The sequence below is a fragment of the Neurospora hispaniola genome (assembly GCF_033458365.1).
Source record: "Neurospora hispaniola strain FGSC 10403 chromosome Unknown B0T23scaffold_8, whole genome shotgun sequence".
NCBI lineage: Eukaryota > Fungi > Ascomycota > Sordariomycetes > Sordariales > Sordariaceae > Neurospora > Neurospora hispaniola.
The window spans coordinates 805822-830699 of NW_026944413.1; the positions used below are offsets into that span (position 1 = coordinate 805822).

A 24878-nucleotide genomic window follows, 5' to 3' on the forward strand; every position below is an offset into this window, starting at 1 on the left:
GTTTTCCCCCACCAAGGTTCTCTTCTCCTACGACCACAACACCACCATGCTCTCGGAGTATATCAAGTCAAAGCAAGGTATCTCTGTCTCATTTCTCGTCATATCCTCAACCTACTAGACTAGTGTCTATAGGCCTACCCACATCAAGCATCAACTTCACCAGTTGAACTTGTCGCTTTTGACCTCAACGTCAACAGAGCAACTTCGCCTTTCAAGAGCACAAAAACACGTGCGAAGTGCAGTCATCACGAACCCCGGCCCCTTTCAGTTTTTGCGCTCCTTGATCGCGCTGTGCTACGACGGCTCACGTCGCGACATCAGCTTTTGCTTCCATCTACACAGAACAGACCAAGGTTCTGCTTCCCTTTTCTCCCGGAGCACATAGCCTTGCCTTCCATCCGATCAGCGATGGGGTTCCAGAAGCGAATGGATTCCTACAGACCAAGGGAACGCCAGAACAGCAGCAGCCGTGACTCGTCTCGCCCTGCAGGTGGTGGATCTCGATCCAGAACTCGACGCAGATCTAACTCTCAGCAAGCATCCCCTCCCAGAGGTCCTGCAGCGAGTCGCTCATGGAATCACAGTGGACGAAACTTTTCTGCTCCTGATTGGACTTACCACCAGCATGATGCGTCTCGATATAGAGATCAACGTGGTAAAGAAGCATCTTCCGAAGCATTAGGAGAAATCACCAATCGGTCTGCCCTTCCAAGCCCCAGGGCCAGGCCTGGTCGGAGTAGGTCACCCCATGATGATGACGATGAAGATTCACTTTTTGTCAGCGATGGTCCAGGTCCTGAGTTCTTCGAGGACTACGCTGAACCCGAGCCGGAACCTCTTCCTCACCCAGTGCCGACAATACGACAAATGGAAAATCAGGATGGACAGTCAGAGTTTCCGGACGCCTTTCACAGACGTCCAAAACCAATCTCAGCCTCACGTATAGCTTCTGGCATGTACTTCCAAGCTAGAGGAAAGCCAATTTTACCGCCCTTGATGGCCAAACCCAATTCTTCCCAGACCGGGGAAAACGTCCTCAAGCCTCGATACATATCGACCACCAATATTCCAATTGAGGCATCAACCACCCAACCAAAGGCTGCTTCAAAGAAGCCCGTTAGCGATCCGTCGAAGCCTAACACTTCATCAAAACCGATTTCCCCGAAGACTGCTGCTTCTATGAAGGAGGCTGCTCTAGCGAAGGCTGCTACTCTCTCTAAGGCTGCTGCTCCATTGACGTCTGGCACTGGCATGCCTTCCAAGCCTCCTGTTCCCCTCAATACAGACAATAAATCTAGCAGTTCCGCCCATCAAGTCACCAGTACCTTGACCACTAAGAAGGAGCCAAGTCTTTTTTCTCCATTTTCCTTCCCGAGCAAAAGGAAAACCTCAGGAGGCGACAAATCCGTATATCAGGAGCCACAGCAGAGCGTTCATCGCCCTACTCTACCCTCGACATTTGATTCACTGCTTTCCAACAAATCCAGGCCCGAGAACAAACGTGACCCCAAGTCCGACCCAGCATCAACTCGCTCTATCCAGAAACGCAAAGTAGGCGACCTGTTTTCCGCCGCCGATCTCAAGATCATCTGGAAGCAGTGCTTCGAGCAGCGTCAACCCCCCGACCAATCTCGCCTCGGTCACTTCGCACTTCCTATTCCCTCAGACTCACTTCATCTCGTTTCTCCCGCGCAGCTGGAGCGAGCCAAGCGATACTTCGTTCCTGACATTGTCCGATTTGAGGTAACGCCGCTACAGCTCGGAAAGAAGAACTCACGATCAACTCAAGTCACTGCGAGACTGCCTCACTTAGATCCTACTCAAATCGTGGGCCACGAGACTAGTACTCCCGCCTATCACAAGCTGCAGCTTCGACCTTCTACATCCCAAACGGACGGTCTCGCCTGGCCTGTCTTAAGAGCCATGCAAGTCGGCTGGGAGTTGACCGCGCGATGGTACAAGGAAGTCATTGTGGACGGGGGATGGGTTAGTCTGGGTCGTCTTGACCGCGAGGACACCGTCATGTCGGATGCCATGGACATCGATGGCGAGAACGAGAATGACAAGGTCATCACCTCTCGGAACAGCAAAAACCCTATCGGTACAGGGCTCGGTGACTTTGTCGCTAATGAGCTGAAGAAAAATGTGGTGAAGACCAAGCTCAGCCGCGACGAACCTGAGGGGTCTTTGAATGTTGACCGCGAGATTGGACGCTGGCTTGATCACGTTTGGAGGGAGCAGAATTAAGCACTGGACAAAGAGGGACATACGTCTATCTGAGGCCTTGTCGCGGCTCTCATTGGGGTCATTGCTGCGAGGTGCAGTTCTTTCACATATCACCGGCCCAGTGAGTGGGTGCATACTAAATGCAACATCGATGGTACTGCGCTTCCAAGCAATACCACTTACAACTTCCGAGTAAATCTCTGTTGCTTTTTGTTGCTCTCAGCAGCTTCCGTTTGTTTAGTTTTACGAAGTGGTCAGTCAGTATCACTCCCATCCGTACCAGGTTCCGGACAAGGTTTGCATTGTTGTTGGTTTCAGGTTCACTTTGCTACCTCTATTATACGGAGCAAGTGACCGACTATGTTGGAGATACCCCGTGTACAAAACAAGAGCAAACAGGTCGAGCGCTCGTTTCTTACAGACAAGGTTTCAGAGGGCAGGGTTTTCTTTAGTACCCTCCCTTTAGGATCTGTAGCTTTAAGAGCCTCATTTAGTGATGAATTTTCTCTCTTTTACATGAGGTTGCCTGGTGACGTTCTCGAGTTGGGAATGGACCGCCTGATGTCTGTCTCGTTTCCCTGTTATCATCCTATCAGGAATTTGCCGCCAACAACCCCAACCTCTACGGGTGTATTTTATCTGGGAGAAGCGATCTACCGATAGATTGGGCCTTGTCGTCCACTTCATTCCCAAATTATCCAGGCCACACATTTGGTTCCACAACGGCACCTACATCTGTTCCCCGGATTTGGCATGTCCGCCAAATGCTACTCAACGTCTCCCATAGGCTGCACAAGTCGACCAAACGTCAAAGGGTGACATGTTAATATCGAACAATATATCAAATGGAGCCTCGATGACAATCGGCATTTCTAGTTTGTGGAATATGAACGGCAGTTGTGCAAGCCACGGCAGGGTAAACCGTGGACGGGCCATCATGGCTTCTAGGTCTAGATGCCGTGCAACATCCAAGACTTATAAACCCAACCTCATGGTTCCAGGTGACGGTGACTCTATCTTCTCAACCGTTGCCCCTATTTTGTTGAACTCAACGGACATCCGAGTTTCTCATCCTCCTTGGCTTTTAGGCCACCTTCGAACAGCCACTCCACCAAGAAGCAACCCCCCTAGCTCTTCACAGATCATCGACCTTTTCTCCACAATGTTCTGGTCCGCCCTCTTCGCTCTCATCGCGGGCACCGAAGCTTTGCCCCAATTTGGCGGCGGCGGCGGTAACCGCGTCACCATGTTACGATTCGGCTGTGCCCAGGTAGTCATTGACCGGGTCGATCCGCTCGTCAACCCGGGCCAGATCCCCTCTCCCCATGTGCACCAGATCGTGGGCGGGAACGGCTTCAACGTGTCGATGCCTCACACGGACATTTCCGAGCTTGCCAGCTGCACCACTTGCCAGTTCTCCGAGGACTTCTCCAACTACTGGACAGCGAACCTGTATTTCAAGGCTCGCAACGGGACCTACAAGCGGGTGCCGCAGGGCGGTGCGGCGTTGCAGTTCAACGACCAGTTCAGCACGCAGATCAATGGCGGGGTGTTGGTTTATTATGTCTCGGCTGATCCGGGAAAGATCACGGCGTTTAAGCCTGTGAGTGTGATGACCTCCCGTTTTTAGTCGTTGTATCCGGCAGTACCTAGGTAGGTAAATATGACTAATTCGGCCGGCCGGCTGATGTTCACGACGAAACAGGGATTCCGTATGCTCGTCGGCGACCCGAACATGCGGTCGAGACCTGACACCAAGTTGAAGAGACAAAACTGCTACCGTTGCTACACCGGCCCCAACTTTGGCGGCGACGTCGGCGCTCCGTGCCAGGATGACCGAGTGGACTCGGAGGCTCTTCCCAGCAAGCCCTGCCCGGGCGGGATCCGATCCAACATCCACTTCCCAACGTGAGTTTTTTTTTTCCCCGACATGAACTTCCCTTGCATTCATTAGATAGATACTTACCTACAAGATACTGACACCCATGCCCCCCCAAAAACAGCTGCTGGGACGGTAAAAACCTCGACTCCCCTAATCACCGAGACCACGTAGCTTACCCAACCTCTGGGCCCGCCACTTTCTTATCACTGGGCGGCTCCTGCCCGTCCACGCACCCGGTGCGGATTCCCCAGCTCATGTATGAGGTTGTGTGGGACACGGCCAAGTTCAACAACAAGGCCGAGTGGCCGGCCGACGGGTCGCAGCCGTTTGTGCTCAGCACGGGCGACGCGACGGGGCTAGGCCAGCACGCCGATTACGTGTTTGGCTGGAAGGGCGATTCCCTGCAAAAGGCCATGGATACGGCCGGGTGCATGGGCGCTAGGTGTGCTTCCCTCAAGACGCAGAAGATTGAGGATGCGAGGAAGTGCGCGGTCAAGCAGTTGGCTAAGGAGGAATATGATGGCTGTGAGTACCTACTTTTCGCCGTGAACTTTGTGTGAACTTGAATGGGTTGGACTGTGGTTGCTAACGTGTCTTGCTTTTTGATATAGGGCTTACAAAGCTTCCTGGTATGGATATGCCGATGTAAAGAATGCGCTGCTTGTACGTGGTGTTGGTTAGACTTTGGATCTTTGAGTTGGATGCGCTTGTGGTAGAAACTATATGTTGTGACTGTTTTTGTTAAAGTCAGATTTGCAAGTATATGTATGATGACATTGTAACCGGGCGTTGCTGGCCACGGTGTACTCCTCAGTAGCCCATAGCAAGTAACAATACTGCATCAACCCCCCCCCCCCCCCGTTTTTTTCCTTGACCCTGTTCATAGGAACCATCAGGCAGTCCGTTCCACCCTTATGATCCATCTCGCAAGTCTCCTCGTCTGGTCAGGATGCTTCAGCAATAGCCTGTCTCGCCTCGCCTAGTCTCGGCAAGATGTGTTCCTCATTAGCCAAGTGGCAGACAAGGTCGAACATTTCACACCAGATGCCATCGTCTTCGGTCTTGAGTCGATGAAGGTCGTCCTTGTCAAACCGCTTAAAGACCTCCATGAAACAGTCTTCCAAGTCTTTCCACATTTCCCTTTTTGATTTGATTGCTTGTTTGTATGGATTTTCATGTGTGAGTAAGCAGTGCAGGATCTTGTACTGGACGTCCAGAACTAGGAACTTTTCGTCGTAGTGTGTGTGGGGTGGGCGTGATGGAACACAAGCTATAAACGCGTCCAACAATCCAGCGGCCTCGTCCATGGCATCAAGTACACATTCCTGGACGTACTGGACACACTCATCAAAACTATGGCGTTGTCTCCATGTGGGATGGGGGCCGTAGTTCAGTACGACTCGCGACTCTCTCAACATACTGGGGTAGCCAGAGTTGGGGTCCTCGTTCAACCAGGTCTTGACGACGTCGTGAGAAACACAGCCTGTGACGACTCCAAGGCCAGCGTCGCCGTTAATACGCACTCGAAACTTGCAAGCAGGACCGCATTCACCTTTGATATAGCAAAAGGTGAACGGAATGTTCTGATGCTTGCTCATGATTTTGCGCTGCTGGTCCGAAATGGTAGCGTTATACGCCCTCGCTATGAACATGTCAATGGACTGATGTTCGTCTGTTCCAAGTGTCGTCAAGAGCTGGCCGAGGTTGGCGTTGTTGTCTTTGAGAAACTGCCGCATCATGAGGACTTTGTGACCGGTGAAGCTTGGGTAGTGCTCTGGAGCTTTATCCGGGGAGGCATTCTGATGACTGGGGTATCATCCATGCGTCCCATTCTCTGTGTGTATTCCAGTTCTGTCCACTCTTCGTTGTTGGTGGAAGCGGAGCTGGAGACCACTCGGACTTGGTCTCCCGAAGCGGATGCCATTATGCTGTGTCTGTTGCTTCCGGATGGAGTGCGAAGGGTGGTTGAGAAACTGGAGTAAGAGGATGTACGAAGATGAGGAACCAAATGGTGTACCGTGGGCTGAGACGATCCATTTATCCAAGGTAAGCACAGACCAAGTGTCCATGGATTTGGGACCATTCTTATCGTAAACGAAAGCCAATGGTAAATTAGGACCACAATGTTCATGGCCAATTAAGAGACTCATCATTATCTGATTCTGAGATTGATCTTACGTGAACACCAGCAACGAAAGTCCTGTAATAAAGTAGATGTATGTACCTCATGTTGACGCAGTCCGGGCCGCATACTGCAGAAGTGATGGTGCTGATACATATGGCCGGTGGTGGGGGATCAAGGAATGGATAAACCCCAAGGGTGATTGTGAAGGAAAAAAGTTGGAGAGCTTCAAAGATCTGGACAAATGCTGGATTCCAGAGAGGAAAAGAAACGGCCTCAAGCTAAAGGCAAGCAAAGGCCCAGATCCTGAACATGTCTTTCTCTGTTCTTGCCTAACCAAGGAACCATCTTTCGGCTGGCGGTGAACTCCTTCCTTCAGTCAAAGGGTCCTTCTTTGGCTGGTGGTGGCTTCTTTCCAATACCGAGGGCTCCTTCCATGTAGATACTGATTCCTTCCTTCGTAACCGGACTTTGCTGTTTGCATGATGGGACATGCAAGGAAGGTGGGGGTGGCCGTAATGAAGCAATTCATGAAAGAGAAGTTGATTAAGTAGATTTGGCATCACTAAGTAATGAATACATCGATGCTGATAGTTCACTGCCCTCCCACCAATGGCACCGGGTACCAAATTGTGTTTCTTCCTCCCACAATCACTCTTCCTTTCCATCGTGGATCTCAAGATATCTAGCCCATTACCGCCTACCAGTACGCCAGCTCTCCATCAGCAGCTCCATTGCCATCAATTACAAACGCGACATCGTCCTCGGACTTCCCACAGAATTCATCCGCCGTATAAAGCACGACACCCGCATGAAGCAGCTTCGACAAGGGCTCCTGTTCCTGAACCAGGTCCTTCAGTTCAAAGAACTTGTCGCGCCACACTCCGCCGTCTTCCGTAGCAAGCCGATAGAGATCGTCCCTGCTGCAGCTTCCAAATACCTGCAGAAAGCAGTTCTCCAGATCCCTCCACAGCTTCCTGTTGGTCTTGATGTACCGCTTAACGGGTGTTTCCGCCTCGGTAAGCAGGCAGTGGAAGATCTTGTACATGGTGTCCATGGCGAGAAACTTGGCTTCGTACGAGGGCAATCCGTTCTCGTTGTTGGATGGGTCCACGGTTGAGGCAACCGAACGGAGAATGTCGTGTACCCTAACAGCGGCAACCTTGGGCACGCCAACCTCTGTCTGCCCTGGCAACCACGGTGTGTTGAGATCGCAACCTGCGTTCAGGTCCTGCCGGGCTTGGGCTAGCAATGCTCGGTAACCGGCTTCGTCGGTGTCGGCGTTGCCCTCTGGAACGGTACATCCCAAAGCATGCGCGGGAACTGGGCCGACGAGATCGCAGAACATGTCCGGGTCCCAGGTCTCGTCGAACTTGCGTGTACACCAGCACTCGGCGTCGGCAAAGGTGAAAGGCTTTTGTTGATGACGGCGCAAGTTCATAATTTCGCGCTGCTGGTGCTCGATGGTAGCGTTATAGGCCTTGGCGACGAAGAGGTTCATGGACTCTTGCTCTCCGTTCGTCCCGAGTGTCTTCCAAAGCTCGGAAAGACTGGCGTGGTTGTCTTCGAGGAATCGGTACATCTTGAGGACTTGGTTGTCGGTGAACTTTGTGTTTTTCTCGAGGTTGAGGCGACGAGGAACTTTGATGATGGTGCATCCATCGACGCTTTCCAGCTCGTGGGTATGAAACAGATCGGTTTCTTCAATATCCTTGTTGTTGGCGGCGAGCACATCCTGGGGTTTGTAGATTGAAGAGAATGCCATGGTCTCGTAAACGGAATAGAATGCCATGGTGAGTGATGTCTGCGATGCTGGTCGCTGAGTGTCTAAGTGGAAAGATATGGGAAAAGAGTTTGAAAAACAAGTGCTTGTTGTTTTGAATGATTGTTGTCATGTCAAATCCCCTCGAAATTGTTCAGAGTTGTCGCCTATTTGTATCCGGAATCTCTTCTACGGAGCTGAAGACAAAGGGGCGGATGACACTTCCCATCGTGGAATTAGAATTGTAGCCTCCCGTCACCATGGTTCGTTATCCCAATACAGTTCCGCTCCTACAGCGGCTAGAGTAGCGGCGTCAGCACCAACAGTGATTCTGCAATAAATTTTTCTCCAAAGGGGCGCAGGACTGTTCCCACCTTGCAGTTAGGGTCGTCTTCCCGAAGACTCCTGGAGCCTCTGCGCAAGTTCAATTGCCCATGGTGACGTGTATGTGATGGGAAAAGGCCGTAATTAAATGACCTTGGTAATCGTTCTTGGACTGTGAAAGGGGTGGCAGTGAAATGTGATGCCAAAATAGAAATAGCCAAAGGGCAGATCTCAGGAAAATGGGGTGTCGTATGCAGTAGTGCAAGCTGCTATAACCGCGACAGCTGAGATGTGCCTCTCTCGGTAGAAGTGTTTGCAGATGGAAAGAAATCCGTGAGTCGACTAATGTCGAGTTAACCCAAACTGGCTGTCTGGGATCTGCGTCTGCTGTCATTTGGAAGTGCATCAAGGACAGGATACCTACGCAGGTATCGTCAACACGCATGATGCATCCTACCTTTACGAGGTTACGCCAACAGAAGTTAGATTGGTATCAGGCGAGCGCAAAAGACGAAAACTCGGTGACTCCTCAATGACTTGGACATTACGTATAGTGCAGTTTTCTTTATACCCACCAAATCACCCAGACTTCGAATTCCTTTGCAACTTCTGGCTCCTCCATCACCTCTTGACATCCATCCTCACATTTACCAACGCTTCCCGTTCCTCGTCCCTCTGATTCAGTCCTGAACCATCAAGCCCATCTCCCACTCCCACTACCACTTCCACCACATACACTCCTCGGCAGCATGCCCAACGGGTTCTGAATTCAGAACCGGCTGTTCCCTCCCATTCAGCCAACTATAAGCTATATACGAGCAATCCGGAAATACCTCGACTCCCGCGAGAGATGAACGAGAATTCTTCTTATTTCTGGAAACATCTGTGTAATCAGCCGTGTTGGCTAAGCGTGCAAAGGAAAAGGATCGCCATTTTTTTCTTCACACGGGAAGTAATCCGCTCAGCTACCCCTGCACCAGCGCGTAGTCTTTTTGCGGTTGTATTCCAAAGAGTTGTAACGTCTTTGCACAGTTTGTCTCGTGGTATGCCGCCATGTTAGCTCTTTTTGCATCTCGTTGCTGGAAAATGTAGCCCTAGGGAGTGTCCAGTTGCAGTCTCGCTTTTTCCATTGTTGGCTGACATGTGTTATACAGTTCCCTTACAACCTACCATGTGGGGAACTACCATCGCTCATACTTTGAAGTTTCTGTCCGTCACCTGTTGTCAGGAGTAAGGGAACCTAAGGTATGAGATGGAAACAAGTACCGGTTGTTCGGAGGAGGATATGGCGGGGGACAACATAAAGCACTATGTACAAGAATGTAGACTCAAAGACTCATTCCTTGTCAGGTGACACACGTTCTGGATCGACCAGAAGTATCCAATATTGACTTCCATCCAATACCATGATGACATGCCACGCAAAGGAAACCAAAACCATCATCCAATGATTCACAATTCCCAGCCGATCCCCTAAGGGTACCCTGGCGAACCCAAGGCATCTACATATGCATCGAAAGTGATAGCAGCCGGCTTCGCACTCATGATATTCCCCGGAAACGCCGAGTCTTTGAGCGCAATATTCGCCTTCCCAAAATCGTGCGCATACAGCAAGTCCCTAATCCCCGCCGGAAACCCATTATACGAAACCAATGGGCCCCTGAACCAGACACCCTTGGCATTCTCAATGGCATCATCCGCCGCGTCCGCGAACCGGAAGCAGTGCGTGTTCGCCCCATCCTTGTGGTAGACTATTTTGGGATGCTCCCCATCCCACCTGACATCAGCGGCGGCCTTGATCTGGTAGCCGCCGTGCCGAGAGGCGGCGACGTACTGGGCTTTGTTGTTTGCGTCCACCCAGACGGCGATGTGCTCCCAGTCGTGGGTATGGCCCGCATCGAGCAGGTAGGGGATGGCTACGTCCTTCTCGAAGTAGTAGTCATAGAGATAAATGCACCAGCCATTGGCATTGCAGCGCTGTCGCGAGTAGACGTTGTTGTTGTCCAGGTCGGACAGGTCACGGCAGTCGGAGGAGGGAGAGACGAAGTTGTGAGGGAGGCCTTGGGCGATGGTGCCGTCGGCGCCAATGGCTGGGACGTTGTAGCAGCCGTCGGTGTCAAAGTCGAGAGAGGGCTGCCACCGGAGGTCGTTGGCGGTGGCGGCTTGGGGCAAGGCGGTGGGTGGGTTGACGGCTACTCCCCAGAGGTGAACATCATCCAGTGTGGAAGAGGAGGGGGAAGGGGGAGTAAAGGTGGTGTTCCTGGGCACGGTGAGTGCCGAAGCGCAGGCCGCAAAGAAGAGGGTACGGAATGCCATGTTGACGACTTGGTCTGGCGGCTTCTGAGGCGGTAAACGAGGGATGCCCGGCCGAATGCTCTTCACTTGAAGTCCGATCGAACGAGACCTCCGATCCATCTTATATGGACATCCATCGACGGCACTTGCGGTGCGATAACCGGACAGCTTTCAGGTCAAGGGTTCGACAACCTTCCTATTCGGGATCAAGGATACCCATCCGACTGCAACCACAAGGATACGATGAAGCATCGGGCGTTGGCTTGCGCAGAGTATGTACCGCCGTTTCTCACTCGATATGGTCCTCATCAACTCACTAGCAGATTGGTCGAAGCCAGATATACCACCCGGCGCTATTCTTGGTTGAGTGAAACCATATCGAGTGAACATATGCGGTTTCATACTGGCATGGGAGCAGATCAGTCATGTTGTCATCGAGTCGTGAACATTGTCTCTGGAAAGGGGTGTTGCGAAAAGAGAAATTTCGTCTCAGGTTCTCGGCTGTTGTTCATGATGGTGTTGGCACGTTTTCCCCGATGTTGGATGAGGTGAATTTCCACATGTTGACTTGACGTTCGAATCACGGGCAGAATTGGCGAAAATACAGCAGATCAAGGGGGGTGTTGCTGCAGACTCGAAAGGTCAAATGGGCGACTGAGAATGAAGCTGCAGGTGATGCTGGACCAGATTCAGGGGCAGGGTTCCCCGCCCAATGAGCGGCCGTGACGACGATGCCATGGCCTGGCCGCCGTCAGCCATTGGAGGACAAAACCACCATGTTCTTGCCGAGAAGGCCACTCGCCAGTACCCGATGCGACGTTTTGAACGTGGGAGGTAACCTTCCGGCAGGTCAGTTCATGATCGGAAGTATATGACAGCTGGAAGCAATCAAGGACGGATGACTTTTTTTTTTCAGTATCAGACAGATTATCAGGCGGCAACTGTCACGAAATGGATCGCTGAGGACGGTAGTGGAGGTGAGCCTAGGAGAGTGACATCCATATTGTATTAGAAAGTAAGAAAAAACTGTCATGGGCTTTCTTAAGCAAGGGCGGACAGAAAGAAGCAAGCAGCAGATCAAAGGAAAAAATCACGTCCGTTCTAGTGAAAGAGTGAGTGATGAAAGCAATGCTCGAAGTTGACATTCACATCATGAGGTGTCGTTCACACGGACCCATAATCTGTCAGCTGCCAGTCAGGAACAGCGACTTTGCCAACTGCAATGCTTTGGGGAGCAGCTGATTCTACCCAACCCCGCATATGTAAGTACACTACTGTAGTGTTAAGTAACAGTGTTGCCTGCCGCTGACTCTCGTCGGTAGAATGTTCAGACGGGACGAATGCCCAAGCTCCACCAAGCTGATGGATGCCAAGACGAAAGGCATCCGGATTCTGGAGTTTGGATCGATGAATGGGAATTCTAGAAATCACCATTCGATCCATCTTGTGTTGACCTGTGATGGTCATTTCACTTACCTTACTTCACCCAGTACAGTCAACCGTCTCAACGATGCGCCCGAACCATGACACCACGCAGCTCCCATGGCCTCGGTAACGACAGCAACTTGAACAACAACATTTACACCCGAGATGCCCTGGGCGGCATTGGCAATCACCCCGGCGGCATCAACACCGGCATCCTTCCTGTCATCCCCTCCGATGGCCAGCTCCCGGACAAGGCCCCCTCCAGTAATGCCGCCACGGGCGCGTCCGCTGCCGGCGTCAGGGCCTTGGCTTCCCAGGTGTTGACCTTCTACTTCCGCGCACCCGCAAAGGCCTTCTTCCGAACCAGAGTCGACTACCTCGCCTATGCGCGCGCCCTACAGGAGCAGCAGGCTATGCTACTCAGTCAGCTCCATGTCCCCTCTCAGGTCCTCACCACGGCCGCGCGAGCTGGCGCCCCGACTGCTGTCCGCCAGATATGGGAATGGGTTAGGGTGCGCGCCAGGGCAACAACGCCGGGTGTGATTGCCTCCGCTGTGAAGCACTACGGCTGGCGCGTCGTCCCGGACCAGGTTCTCCCTCCCTTGATCGCCAATGTGACTGTTGGAGCTGTCCTGTATACCAGCTACCTCCACATTCTCGGCCATCTTCATCCGGAAAGCAGACTCGCCAGCAAACGTGTGTATCCGCCTCCCTCGCCTCTCGAGACCTTCACTGCTGGCTTCCTGGCCGGCACTTTGCAGAGTGTGATAGCTGCCCCTCTGGACGCCGTCCAGGCAAGATACGACATTGGCCAATACGCCGGCACATCGACCACGCCCGCGAGCGGCAATGCCAGTGCTGTCCGACCAAAGAGCATGTGGGTCTTTAGCTTTGAAAAGATCAAGGAGATCGGTGTGCGCGGAATCTTTGCCGGCTGGACCCTCTCCTTCCTCAAAGACAGTCTAGGAAGCGCCATCTTCTTTAGCACCTTTGAGTATCTCAAAGCCCAGGGCTACTACAACTTTGTGTCCTGGTATTACGGCTCCCTGAACAAGGAATCCATCATTCTCCTCTCCGAGAAGCAACCATCCTCAGAATCAGGTAGAGAAGACAGCGACGACCCCCGCATGCCTGCCATCATCCGCCCGCACTACGCAATCGAACCGGCCTTCCTCTTACTAGCAGGCATGGGCGCCTCAATCCTGCAGCAGTTTATACTGCACCCGCTTACCATCATCCAAGCCGAACACTGGGAAAGGCTGGAAAAGATTGATGCGCAAGCGCGCAAGCTGAAGGAGATAGACAAAGAGAGGCTACTGCCTCCCGCCGAGGAACGGGCGCGCTTCCGATGGCGCATGATGAAGACGTACTACAATGCCTACCAAGAGACGTGGGCGTCCTGTGCTGCCGACGCCAAAGGAGCCGGCATGAACATGCGAAACTGGTTGTACAGAGGTTTCTGGTGGAACACGATCCGCCAGGTGCCCAGCACGAGCGCGGGCCTGATTATCTTCGAGCTGGTCAGGAGAAAGTACGGGTTTGGAGGTGAGCAGGTCAGAATCAATCGGGATGGCTATGATATCCTCCTCAAATAGAGGTGTGGCACGTGGGAATATAGACTTGGATCTTCAACAGATTTCCACTTATAAGTGAGTACTGGTCTTATGTACACGGACTTTGGACTGGCATGGGTGGGCGTTATTTTGTGGGCTCGTTTCTGGTGTTTTGCTGTTGGCAGGCAGTGCATGGTTAGGTACTAGACATCGTTGCCATTTAATGGTTGTGAATTGTTTTCTCTTCTATGATCGGCTCAGACATCATGTGGAGGTGGATTGGTGTAGTGCTGCTGGTGATGGAGGGAGGTTGTTTGAGACGGTGGGAGGCGATACCCTGGAAAGGAAGTTTGATGGGCGGCAGTCATTGTTAAGTGGAGGGGGCTGTAAGAGGCCCGAGTGAGACGGTGATTAGAGCTCAACTTGAACAGTCAAGTCTAGAAAGCGATAATGATGAATGTCTAATAGAGCCCAGGAGTAGAACAAGGAAAATAGGATCTCAGCCCATGCTGTCAGTCACAACATTCTTGGAGCTAGTGGTTAGTTGAGATCGGTGCAGATTGGCTTGATGATTCAAGTCCAGAATAGTTGGAAAGGCATGAACTGGCTTAAAATTGCCATTAACAGTAAAACTAGGAACATAAGAAAAGTGGGAAAAGAGACCAAGAAAAATTCCCGAGATGCCCTCTTGCAATGCAAATGAGGCAGAGGTGAGTGAATTCAATTGCGAGAAACCAAAAATGAGAAAAAGAAGGTCTCTCCCGCCGGGAATTGAACCCGGGTCTCGAGCGAATCGAACTGATGTTCAAGCTTGACAAGCTCACATACTGACCACTATACTACGGAAGACTCACAGATGTTGACATCTGTCGTAGCTGATTGACGGAAACGAGTATGCATTGGGCCTCCTATATATCGCACCATACTTCTAGTCCGCAGTGAGCTTTAACACTACAGTACCGGCCCCGATACGTGTTTTGTCTTTTTTCATAGAGCTGATTTGCTGCTGTATTAATTATGTATATTGATTGGGGTAAACAGAACACTACAATATTTAATGTAGAATTTCACCATGGCCGACAGACAGTGACCGAGTACGCAGCTTCCAAAAATGTCAACAACACATGGTACATGGCATGAGGTTCGAAACATGGGACAGGCTTGTAGACACCAAGAACCTCAAATCTGGAAATGTCGATAGTTTGGCTCGGCTAGGTAGTTCCAATAGTGCGAGCATGGCTGACATTTAACATGCAATCGTGGCGAACAGCCCGTGTTTTTGTTTGTTTGTGGTGTCGCTGCCACGCTGGAGTTGTACGATGCACTGCACTGCAATGCCGACACCCTGCAGCAACCCGAGATAAGCCTAGCAGCTGACAGACAGTAAATGTGCTTCCATACACTCATAAGCATATCTGACTCGCGAATTCAGATACAGTCGACTCGCTCTCATGAGATGAGCGTCGAGTCTGAGGGAGATTGCGATTTGCCCCGTCATCGATCGTTGCCCGAATTGTCGGGTGAGGGGGTCCCGTCCCGTCTTCTGTTCCTGAGTATGTGGCCGTGTTGCTGCGGCCGCTGTGTACGGTGGCCCAAGTGTGACCTGGGTCGTTTATCCAAAAGTTGAAAGAAAAAGGGTCCGTGCCAGCTGCAAGCAATAGGTTCGCGCCTGGGCGCGTTAATATAGATTCAATTTAGCAATTAAATATAATTTAAATACATCTCACCTTCCTTAAACCCCACTTTCTCGTATATCCTTATACAGTAAAATACTCTTAATACTTTAACCCTAATAATAATACATTAAAAGATAATATCTATAAATAATAATAATTAATCGGTAAGCGTATTCCGTACGTATATATAATATATATTATTCCTATATTAATATAATATATAGTAACTATATCTAACGATAAATACCCCGATAATACCGATCTAATAGTATAATTGCGCCCCTTCAAGTACTATTAAATATCGTTAGCTAAAGGTATATCGGCAATATATAAAATAAAAATAGGGGATTAAAAGTAAAACGATATCGACGCTATTCATTTTACTATTAAGAAACTTCTTAATTGCAATATCAATAAAATTTATAAAATCTTATTTAAATATAAAGTAAGAAATATCTATTGGTATTAATTAATTTTAATCGGAGGTAGTTGATCCTAATTAAAGAATATAGACTATTACCCGTAATTTTAATTTTAAAGTCTTTTAGACTAAAATTGGCGAAGTTATATCGGAATTGAAGTGGGACTGCCGTAAATATTTCGTAAGTTTAGCCCGCCACCTCTTTTTGGGCTATACTAACCTTTGCGCCTATAATAAATATATTAAAATTAATAATTATAGCCCCTTTGAGAAATATATTGTTACTAGTACTAAATTTTTTAAGCGCGTTTGTACTAATTGTTTTTATAAGGGTGAGGGTATTAATTATAATATCCGTAAGGGTATATTATATTTCTTTTTTATTCTATATGTAATAGTAGTTAATTTTTGATATTTATAGAATACGAGAAGGAGTAAGAAAAAAAGAATAATTATATTGTTCCGTTTTCAATTTAAATTATTCGTAATTGTAAGGTCCGCGATTTGGAGAAGGTTTTAGCTTAAGTTCGTACTAAGATTGCTATTCGTAAGAGCGAGATATAATAGATATTAAAAATATCTATTAGTACCTACTTTATATATTATAAACTTTAACGTTTATAAACGTTTTAAATAAAATTTATACTTTTTCAAAAGAAAGTATAATATTTAAAACGTTTATATATTATATTATATAAAAATATATACTCTTCCTTTCTTTTTTTCTTATATTAAAATAAAATATAATATATTTTATTAAATTTTAAAAAAGGGATATATATATATAAATATATTTTCTTTTATTATAAATATAATTTTATTTTAAGAAATCGTATTTTAATTTTTTTTAAAATTTATAATAATGTAAAATATTATAATTATTTTAAAACGTTTTAGAAATATTATACATTATAAAATTTAAATTTATTTATTATATTTATTTAAAATTAATAATTCCTTTATAAACAAATAATAGAATAAATAATTTTTAATATAGTACCTTTTATATATATATTTGATTATAAAATAAGAGTAAAGAATTAGAATATTATAATTAAAAGAAAAGAAAAATTTAATAAATATAATTAAAATATATATTATATATTAAGAATATAATAAAATAATAATGGTAATATTAAATAAAAATTATATATACAAGTTATAGGATTAGAACTTTAAAGTTTCTTGAAAAGTAATATAAAATATAAATTTAGAATTCTTATATTTAATATAAATATTCTTTAATATTTATTTTATATTAAAATAATTTTTTAATATTTAAGAAAACTAATATAGTATATAAGAGTTTAGAAGAATAATAATAAGTTTTTTAATAAAATAAGTATTTTATTTTCTAATTATTTTAAATTTAAATATAATATAAATTAAAATTATTTAAAGCCTATAAGTAAAATACTATTATTTATTAAATTAAAATTATATTTCAAGTAAATAAACTTTTATTATTAAATAAAAAGAGGGGTTTTTATTTTAATATATATTATATTTTTAAAAGTCTTAAATATAAAAATATATATTTCTTATTAAAAACCTATTATATATTTTTAATTACTTTTAATAATATTTATATTTATAAAATTTTTTATTATAAAAGTATATATAAAGAAATTTATATAAAATATATTAAAGTATAAAATAAATATATTTTATAGAATTTAATAATATTAAAAGAAATAATAAAATTTAAAAATTTTTTTTTTTTTTATAAATTTACTAATTTAATACTATATTTAAATATATATATATATATATAATATAAAAATATATAATATGGAAATGAATATATTTCTTTTTAATATTTATATTATTTTAAAAAACTAGAAAGAATATATAATTAAAGTTAAAAGTCTTTTATATAATAAAAGATAAATATAATTTTATATATTATTTTTATAATTAAATTACTATTTATACTATATTAAAATTATAATAATAGTATATAAAGTAAATCTTATATTTAAATACTATTTATTAAATTATTTTAAAATTAATAGAAATTTTAATAATATTAAAAAGAAATTTTCTAAAATTAATTAAATTAAATAAAATTAGGAATTAAATATATATATAAGCAAATTATTTATTAAATATATATACTATATAATATATAATAAAAAATTAAATTTAAAAATATAATATATTATTATTATTAATTATATGCCTATTAATATATAAAGTATATATATTGTTCTATTTTTCGATAGTTTAGAGGCCTCGAACCTCAGAGCCGCTATACCTCCGATATTTAAGGCTGCGATTAATTGTTTCCGATTGATATTAACTCTTTCCGATTCCCTTCTATTAAATTCGATTTTGAGATACTGTTGATACAGCACATCTCCCATCATTCGTCACCAAACACCGCATCTTTTTATATTTACTCTTTATTATTAACTATAAACTATATTTTCTATTATATATTTTGAACGGTGCCTAGAAACCGGCATCCGCTATAAAGAATATTTAGCTAACTACCCGAAATAGATTGAGTATATCGAGTGTAGGTAATGTCTCGCTGTGAAGCTTGTTAATATACCCGAAACTGTATATATTATTAAAGGGGATATTCCGATTATTAGCTTAGTTTAATTACTAATATTAATTCCCCTGAAGCCCCTCATTATCTTTTATACAGTTTGTACTTATAAAAAGGGGTTTATTATTTATATTATTTATATCCCTACGGGTATAAAAGATAATATTCTAAATAAAGTAATAGATATTATTAAAGTTTAGAATTAATGTACTAAAAATATAATAGATAGAAAATTATTTAAAAATATTCGTTTTATTAATTTTAATTAATAGATATAGTATTATAAATATTCGAAAAGTAATTTAGGTTCTAAAATTAATAATAAACCTCTATATTACTTTATTTATACCAACCTAAAATATTAGATTTTAAACGAAAGGCCCTTCCTAAACTACCTAATATTTATTTAATATTTCGGTAAAAAATATCTATTCGTTAAAAAGGTATTTGAGGAAATTAAAATTGAATTATTCGAATTTATAGGAATTAATTAATTTAATATTGGAGGTAAGGTTAAATTTATAGATTTATATATAGAATTTTCTAAAACTATCGATTTTGAAGGATTTTAATAGAAAATTGAATTTGAGAAACCGAAGAAAGATCTACCCTTAATAATTATATTTATATAGATTATTCTAAAGGTTAGAATTATTAATAAGGATATTGAAATATTAAAGTAAGTATAAAAGCGGGTTATATTACTAAGCGACGGGAATTCTACTACCCCGTCCCTAATTATAAAAAGATCCTTTATAAAGAAGACGGTTATTAAGGAAGAATTTAGGTTAAAGAAGGAATATAATAATAGGAAAATATAAGTAGTAAAGAAAAATGATAGGGTACTGAAGGATATACCTATTATTAAATAAGAGTTAGGGATTGAAGTAGAACTACGTATAAAGCGGGCGCCTAAAATTAAAAAGGAGTATTATATTAAGCTAAGGGTAGGTACTAACGGGGAAATAAGCGTATAGAAAGGGGTTATTCTAAAAGAGAATATAAGGGTTAAATAATTTCTTTCCTCTTCTTAGTAACTAGCTAATACGTAAGAGGAGAATAATACGGAGGAAATATAATAAAATAGAAATGATAGTATTAATACAATACCCGGGGGAGAAGTATTATTTAATAAAGAAGTATAGGGTTCGGCGAATATAAATTTAAATAAAGGAGAGGTAGTAGATTTAACTAATATTGAGGAAATCCCGGCGCACTTCGCAATTAAATAAAAAGGGTTACGAATAATTACTTCCGATAGAAATAGTATAACCTCCCCTTTAATAGTCCCTCCTCCTATTCTATTAATTTAAAATTATAAATAGTAATTATATATAATAATTATTTTATATTATTTTATATAATAAATCGTACTTATAAGCTAAGAATTTAATATATTTACTTTTATAGTCTAAATTCTAGGTATTGTAGTATATATTGTAATGTGAGTTTTCTAAATACTATAATAATTATAATCTTTTTATAACTTACTCTCCTTTATTTTTATTTTTTTCCTTAATACTTTATATTGTATATTAATTTTTAAACGTATTAATTAATATTTTATTTCTAAAAGTATGTAAAATATTTAGTTAAATTATGTATTTCCTTCTAATTTGCAACTTTGCCCAATAATATATATAAAGAACTATCAACCTATACTATCTATAATTAATTACCTTTAATTATTTCCTTATATATATTAATATTCGTTATTGTTTTTAATATCCTCTATACTATTCTCTAAAATATCTATTATCCTATCGATATTACTACCTATTTATTTTACTATTTTTTTAACCTCTTCGAAAGTATTTATTAGTATTACTATTAATTAGAGTTTGGGGTTTTAATATGTGAGTATATAATTTTTCAATTTATTTCGAAAGTATTTATATTCTTAGTAGAAAGGCTAATTGTAGGTATTCTTAGTATAAAGAATAAAGTCTTTTATTAAGGAAATATAAAATTCTATTATTATTTACGGTAAGTAACGGTCGAATTCGAAATTATCTCTATATACAATTTCCCTCAATTATATATATTAGTTCTAATCTATTTAATAATAATAATTAAGAGCTTCCTTTTTATTATAATTGTAGAATAAAGTAATTAGTTAATTGGAAATAACGTAATGGTAGTTATATTGAAGATGTATCTTATATTGGTTCTAGTATTCAATTTAGTCGGCGAATTCTATTCGAATTCGAAGTATAAAGGTAAAAAGTAAAATAATTTAGTCCTCTATTCTTATTTCTAACCACGCGTTTGTATATTCGAATTTATAAAAATAGTCCTATTTGCGTTAGATTAATACTAGTTAATTATATTCGGAACTAATTTACTATTTAAAAAAACCCTCGACTATTACGTAATTACCTCTACTAATTTTCAATTTATTAATTATTGGTATTGTTTCTTTAGAGGAAAATATCCTATATTTTAAATAGTTAATTAAATTTAAAAATTAGTAATACTTAGTTTTTTTAGATTATATAATATTAAATAGGAAGATTACCCTCTCCTTTACCTTCCTTAATAATAATAATAGAATTGGGATTTAGCCTATAAGGTTTTAAAATCCGTTACATCTTACTTCCTAGGGCAATAAAGTAAATGCTTCTAGTAATTATATTAATTTTACTACTATAATCGCCTTATATAAGTATAAAAATAAACCTATACTTTCTAATAACTTCTATTTACTAGTAAAATACTGACTTTACTATTATTATAAATATACTGGTATAAAACTATAAAATATATTGTAAATATATATCTATCTTAATATAAATTTTAATACTAAATTGCCGTAGTTTTAAATATATATTAATATACTATATATAGTTAGGACCCGGTACGGTCTACCCCCTTCGGTATTATTAGAAGAATTCTAACTTCTTTTTAATTACTTTTAAGAATTATTTTTTAAAGTAAATAAAGAATAATTTTCTAAATAAGTAAAATTCGAAGAATTTAGTGAAATAGAATTATAATTCCTATTTATTAAATTTCCAAATAAAGTATACTTTATTAAATTCTCTAATACTTTCTAAGATAGTATGTACTTTAATAAACTTCTCTTCTAATATATCGGGCGTATATTTCTTTAAAATTCGAAAATATTAATACAGTTGTGCTATATTTATTTTTAAGATTGTAAAACCGTAGTCTTCTAGTAAAATATAGAATTTTATATCTATTACCGATCGTTCTTAGGTAATAGTCCTAATTTTATTATAAAATTTATTACTAATAATTATTGTTAATCCGCGGTTGGAGGTTATATTGAGTATTTTAAGGAATTTATTTAATATTGTCCGACCAATTTGGAGTCCGAATGTTTGCTTTAGGCTTTCGAGTATCTATTTGCGGTTAAATTTGTTGTTATAAACCTACCGAAGGAAATTAGTATAGGGCTTAAGATTAATTGCCTTACGACCTATAGCGATAAACGGGTGTTTATATATCTTTGGCGAGATAATTTATTAGGAAAAGATTGGAGTATAAAGGAGTAGAATACTATATTAGAGAGTTGATATTTAAGGTATAGATTTGGTAGAAATGTTTATAGTCTTTTAATTTTAATTGTAATTAATAGTAATTATTTAAAAATAAAGGTAGTTAATTGCACCTCGTATAGTTTTATTTCGTTAAAGAAATCTAATTTTCTTAATTGAATTTTATAATATGTAGGCTCCCTAATTTATTAAAAGAACATAGGATTTAATAGTATATTATAAATAATTTTATTAATTTCATTTTTTAATATAAAAAATATTATTATTTAAAATATTATAGAAAATTATATAATATATATATATATATATATTTAATATTTATATTTATATTATATTATATTAATATATAATAATATATAATAATTATTTATATATTAGAGTTTTAATTTAGTTTATTTAATCTTCTTTATATAAATAATTAAAATTAAAATTCTAATATATATATTACTATCTTTTTTAAAGAATTTATTACTAATATATAAATTTTAAAATAAATTATAAGTAGAAAAATAATTTAATTAAAATAAAAGATATAAAAAGGTTAATAGTATTAGATTTTTTTTTATTCTTTACTTTAAATTGTTAAATTAATATTATATTTATAGTTTTGTTTATAAGAAATAATAATTGAAATTTAATATCTTAAATTAATAATAGAAATTTTTTTAAAGTTTTTAAATTACTCTACCTATTTATATTATAGCTTTAATTAAGTATAATATTCTAATTTAATTAAGCTATTATAATAGTTTTTATATTATATTTAATTTAAATATTGAAAGTATAATATTCAAACTACCCTATAATTTATACTTTAATTCTATATATTATATATCTATTATATATAATTATATATTTAAAAGCCTTTTTTCTTCTTATAAAATTTTCTATTTTTTATTTTATTTATTATTATAAATAAAAGTAATTCCTTATATTAGCTAATTATATTTTATTTTTATATTTCTTAAATTATAAAAGTTTAAAGAAAGTATATTATTAGACTTATTTATATATTATATAATATTATATATATATAACGGATTTGCGGGTCTATATTATACTATATTAGTATAAAAGGTTATTATATAAATATTATTTATTATATATATATACTCTATATTTTTAGTTGAATTTATTTAATTTTATTTAAATAAATAAAATGTAGTTGAGATTCTACTATATATAACCCTAACCCTCGTAGAGGGTGTGGGGGTAACCGGTACGGCCCGGGGTAATTTAAATTAGCGTTGTAGTTACTATAGTGGTTTAACTAGGGTAAATAAGGACTTTTATTAATAAAGGAACCTTTTGTTCTTTTAATTTTAAAAAACCCTTAACTTTTAAAATAGATTTCTTAATTGTTTTGAACCGTACGGTACTAAATAAACTATTTTTAAATTCTTTAAAAAATAAAAAATCTAATTAAATAAACGGATTATTTATTAAATAACTAGAAGGACTAGAAAGTATATAAGAAGGAAGGTTTCTTTCGAGGAATAGAATTTTTATAACTATCTTATTACTAAGCAATACTACTACTATTCTTCTACCTACGCACACAAACCCAATACCATTCTATTCGTCTTTAAACGCTCTATATACTTATGATAACTATGTATTTAATTTCGTATAAAGCTACTATCTTTTTCCACCCGGAAAGATTAGATTATTTTTTCTTCTTTATTTTTCTTTAAGAAAAAGAATCCTAGATTCTCGATACCCTCTTCTAAGCTACCCTCTACGAATTTGAGCTTATATATATAATAATTATTTTATTTCTTAAAAAAGAAATTTTATTTATTTTAATATTAAAAAAGGATTTTTATTTAAAAAAAAGATTCTTTATTATTTTATATTTATATATTTTTAAAAAAAACTATTTCTACGTTTCTTAAAAAATATGAAGTTTAAACAGTAGAATAAATAATTTTTTATAAATTGTATAATATTATAAAATTAAAATATATATTATATAAGTTAAATTATTAAAAAAATAAAAGAATATTCTATATATTAAATAGAATATTAGAAATATATTTATAGTATAACTATTATAATTAAGTATTCTATATAATTATATTTAAAGAATTAATAGAAAGGAAAATTTCTATTATAATAAAGTATTTTTTTGAATTTATTTATATATTTAATAATACTACTATTATTCTTCTATATATATATATATATATATATATATATATCTATATACTAAGTAGTATATTCTTTCTATTAATATTTTAAACTTTTACATTTATTAAATATTTAACTTTTTATATATTTTTTACCCTCTTTTATTTAAAATATTTAAAATAATTTTACTACTTTACTTTTTTTAATAAAAAGAAGTTTATATTTTTAATACCCTTTTTTAAATAACTTATTTTAATTTTTTTTTATTAAATTAATATATAATTAAATATATAATATAAATATATTATAATAAAGACTTTAAATTATTAATATAATTTGTAATTCAAAAAGAATTTATATAAAATCATATATTATTTTTCTAATTTTTTCTTTTAAATTTTATTTCTTATTTTAAAAATAAAAAACTATATTTTATATATTTATATTAGTATATTAAGTATTTAAATCTTTGCTATTATATATATTGTAAATATATATTAATTTTTAAAATGTGAAATATCTATCTAGTAGACAGATCTATTATATATTATACCTACTATATTTATATATTTGCAAAAATAGTTGTTTACTATTAACTAATGTTAGTTGATCCTAATTAATACGAACTAGAATCTATTCAAAAAAAAAATAGTTTATTTTATTTATATTAGAATATATATATATTATTACTCATTATATATTATATACGAAAAGAATATATAAGAGTAAAAGTAAAGTCCAATAAAAATTGAAATATTATATAGCACAAGTAGAAGAAAAAAATATATATAGCGTACCCTTAAATATCTCTCTTATACTTAAGGGGTAAAGTTTTAGCAGCCTTACGTTTCTTCTTATCCTTTACTAAAATTTCCTCTATTTCTTCTAGTTCATTAAGAATTATTTCCTTTATTATCTCATCCTTATTCTTCTTTATTTAGAATACCCAAACATCCTCGGCCAATTCCTTCTTCTTCTTTTCCT

General features: G+C 39.1%; 6 protein-coding genes and 1 non-coding gene across 7 annotated transcripts; 3 read left to right on the forward strand and 4 right to left on the reverse strand.

The window, feature by feature from the left end:
- Nucleotides 1-788: 788 nt before the first annotated feature.
- B0T23DRAFT_387896 (uncharacterized protein) lies at nucleotides 789-2664 on the forward strand. The gene has a single exon (XM_062837712.1). The coding sequence runs from the start codon at nucleotides 868-870 to the stop codon at nucleotides 2245-2247; it is 1380 nt and encodes a 459-aa protein (XP_062689113.1). The 5' UTR covers nucleotides 789-867; the 3' UTR covers nucleotides 2248-2664.
- A 724-nt stretch (nucleotides 2665-3388) lies between these two features.
- B0T23DRAFT_324376 (uncharacterized protein) lies at nucleotides 3389-4757 on the forward strand (the record flags this gene model as incomplete). Its single annotated transcript, XM_062835418.1, has 5 exons — nucleotides 3389-3829; nucleotides 3857-3871; nucleotides 3932-4134; nucleotides 4230-4633; nucleotides 4720-4757. 5 exons carry the CDS (start codon nucleotides 3389-3391, stop codon nucleotides 4755-4757), a joined length of 1101 nt encoding a protein of 366 aa, XP_062689114.1.
- A 207-nt stretch (nucleotides 4758-4964) lies between these two features.
- On the reverse strand, nucleotides 4965-6094 carry B0T23DRAFT_387899 (uncharacterized protein). The gene has a single exon (XM_062837713.1). It carries the CDS (start codon nucleotides 5845-5847, stop codon nucleotides 5053-5055), a length of 795 nt encoding a protein of 264 aa, XP_062689115.1. The 5' UTR covers nucleotides 5848-6094; the 3' UTR covers nucleotides 4965-5052.
- Nucleotides 6095-6918: 824 nt separating this feature from the next.
- B0T23DRAFT_447651 (uncharacterized protein) lies at nucleotides 6919-8173 on the reverse strand. Its single transcript, XM_062841007.1, has one exon. The coding sequence runs from the start codon at nucleotides 8020-8022 to the stop codon at nucleotides 6931-6933; it is 1092 nt and encodes a 363-aa protein (XP_062689116.1). The 5' UTR covers nucleotides 8023-8173; the 3' UTR covers nucleotides 6919-6930.
- A 1616-nt stretch (nucleotides 8174-9789) lies between these two features.
- Nucleotides 9790-10632, reverse strand: B0T23DRAFT_407504 (necrosis inducing protein-domain-containing protein; the record flags this gene model as incomplete). Its single annotated transcript, XM_062839196.1, has 1 exon — nucleotides 9790-10632. One exon carries the CDS (start codon nucleotides 10630-10632, stop codon nucleotides 9790-9792), a length of 843 nt encoding a protein of 280 aa, XP_062689117.1.
- A 1225-nt stretch (nucleotides 10633-11857) lies between these two features.
- On the forward strand, nucleotides 11858-13722 carry B0T23DRAFT_228423 (mitochondrial carrier domain-containing protein). The gene is made up of 2 exons (XM_062833838.1): nucleotides 11858-11873; nucleotides 11934-13722. Exon 2 carries the CDS (start codon nucleotides 12135-12137, stop codon nucleotides 13629-13631), a length of 1497 nt encoding a protein of 498 aa, XP_062689118.1. The 5' UTR covers nucleotides 11858-11873; nucleotides 11934-12134; the 3' UTR covers nucleotides 13632-13722.
- A 623-nt stretch (nucleotides 13723-14345) lies between these two features.
- Nucleotides 14346-14438, reverse strand: B0T23DRAFT_t346. Its single transcript has one exon. It is a non-coding gene; the product is annotated as a tRNA-Asp (tRNA).
- Nucleotides 14439-24878: the final 10440 nt, after the last annotated feature.

Excerpts from the sequence above, each read along its gene's own strand:
- B0T23DRAFT_387896 (XM_062837712.1), top strand. The coding sequence starts at position 868 with ATGGAAAATCAGGATGGACAGTCAGAGTTTCCGGACGCCTTTCACAGA.
- B0T23DRAFT_387899 (XM_062837713.1), bottom strand. The coding sequence starts at position 5,847 with ATGATGCGGCAGTTTCTCAAAGACAACAACGCCAACCTCGGCCAGCTC.
- B0T23DRAFT_447651 (XM_062841007.1), bottom strand. The coding sequence starts at position 8,022 with ATGGCATTCTATTCCGTTTACGAGACCATGGCATTCTCTTCAATCTAC.
- B0T23DRAFT_228423 (XM_062833838.1), top strand. The coding sequence starts at position 12,135 with ATGACACCACGCAGCTCCCATGGCCTCGGTAACGACAGCAACTTGAAC.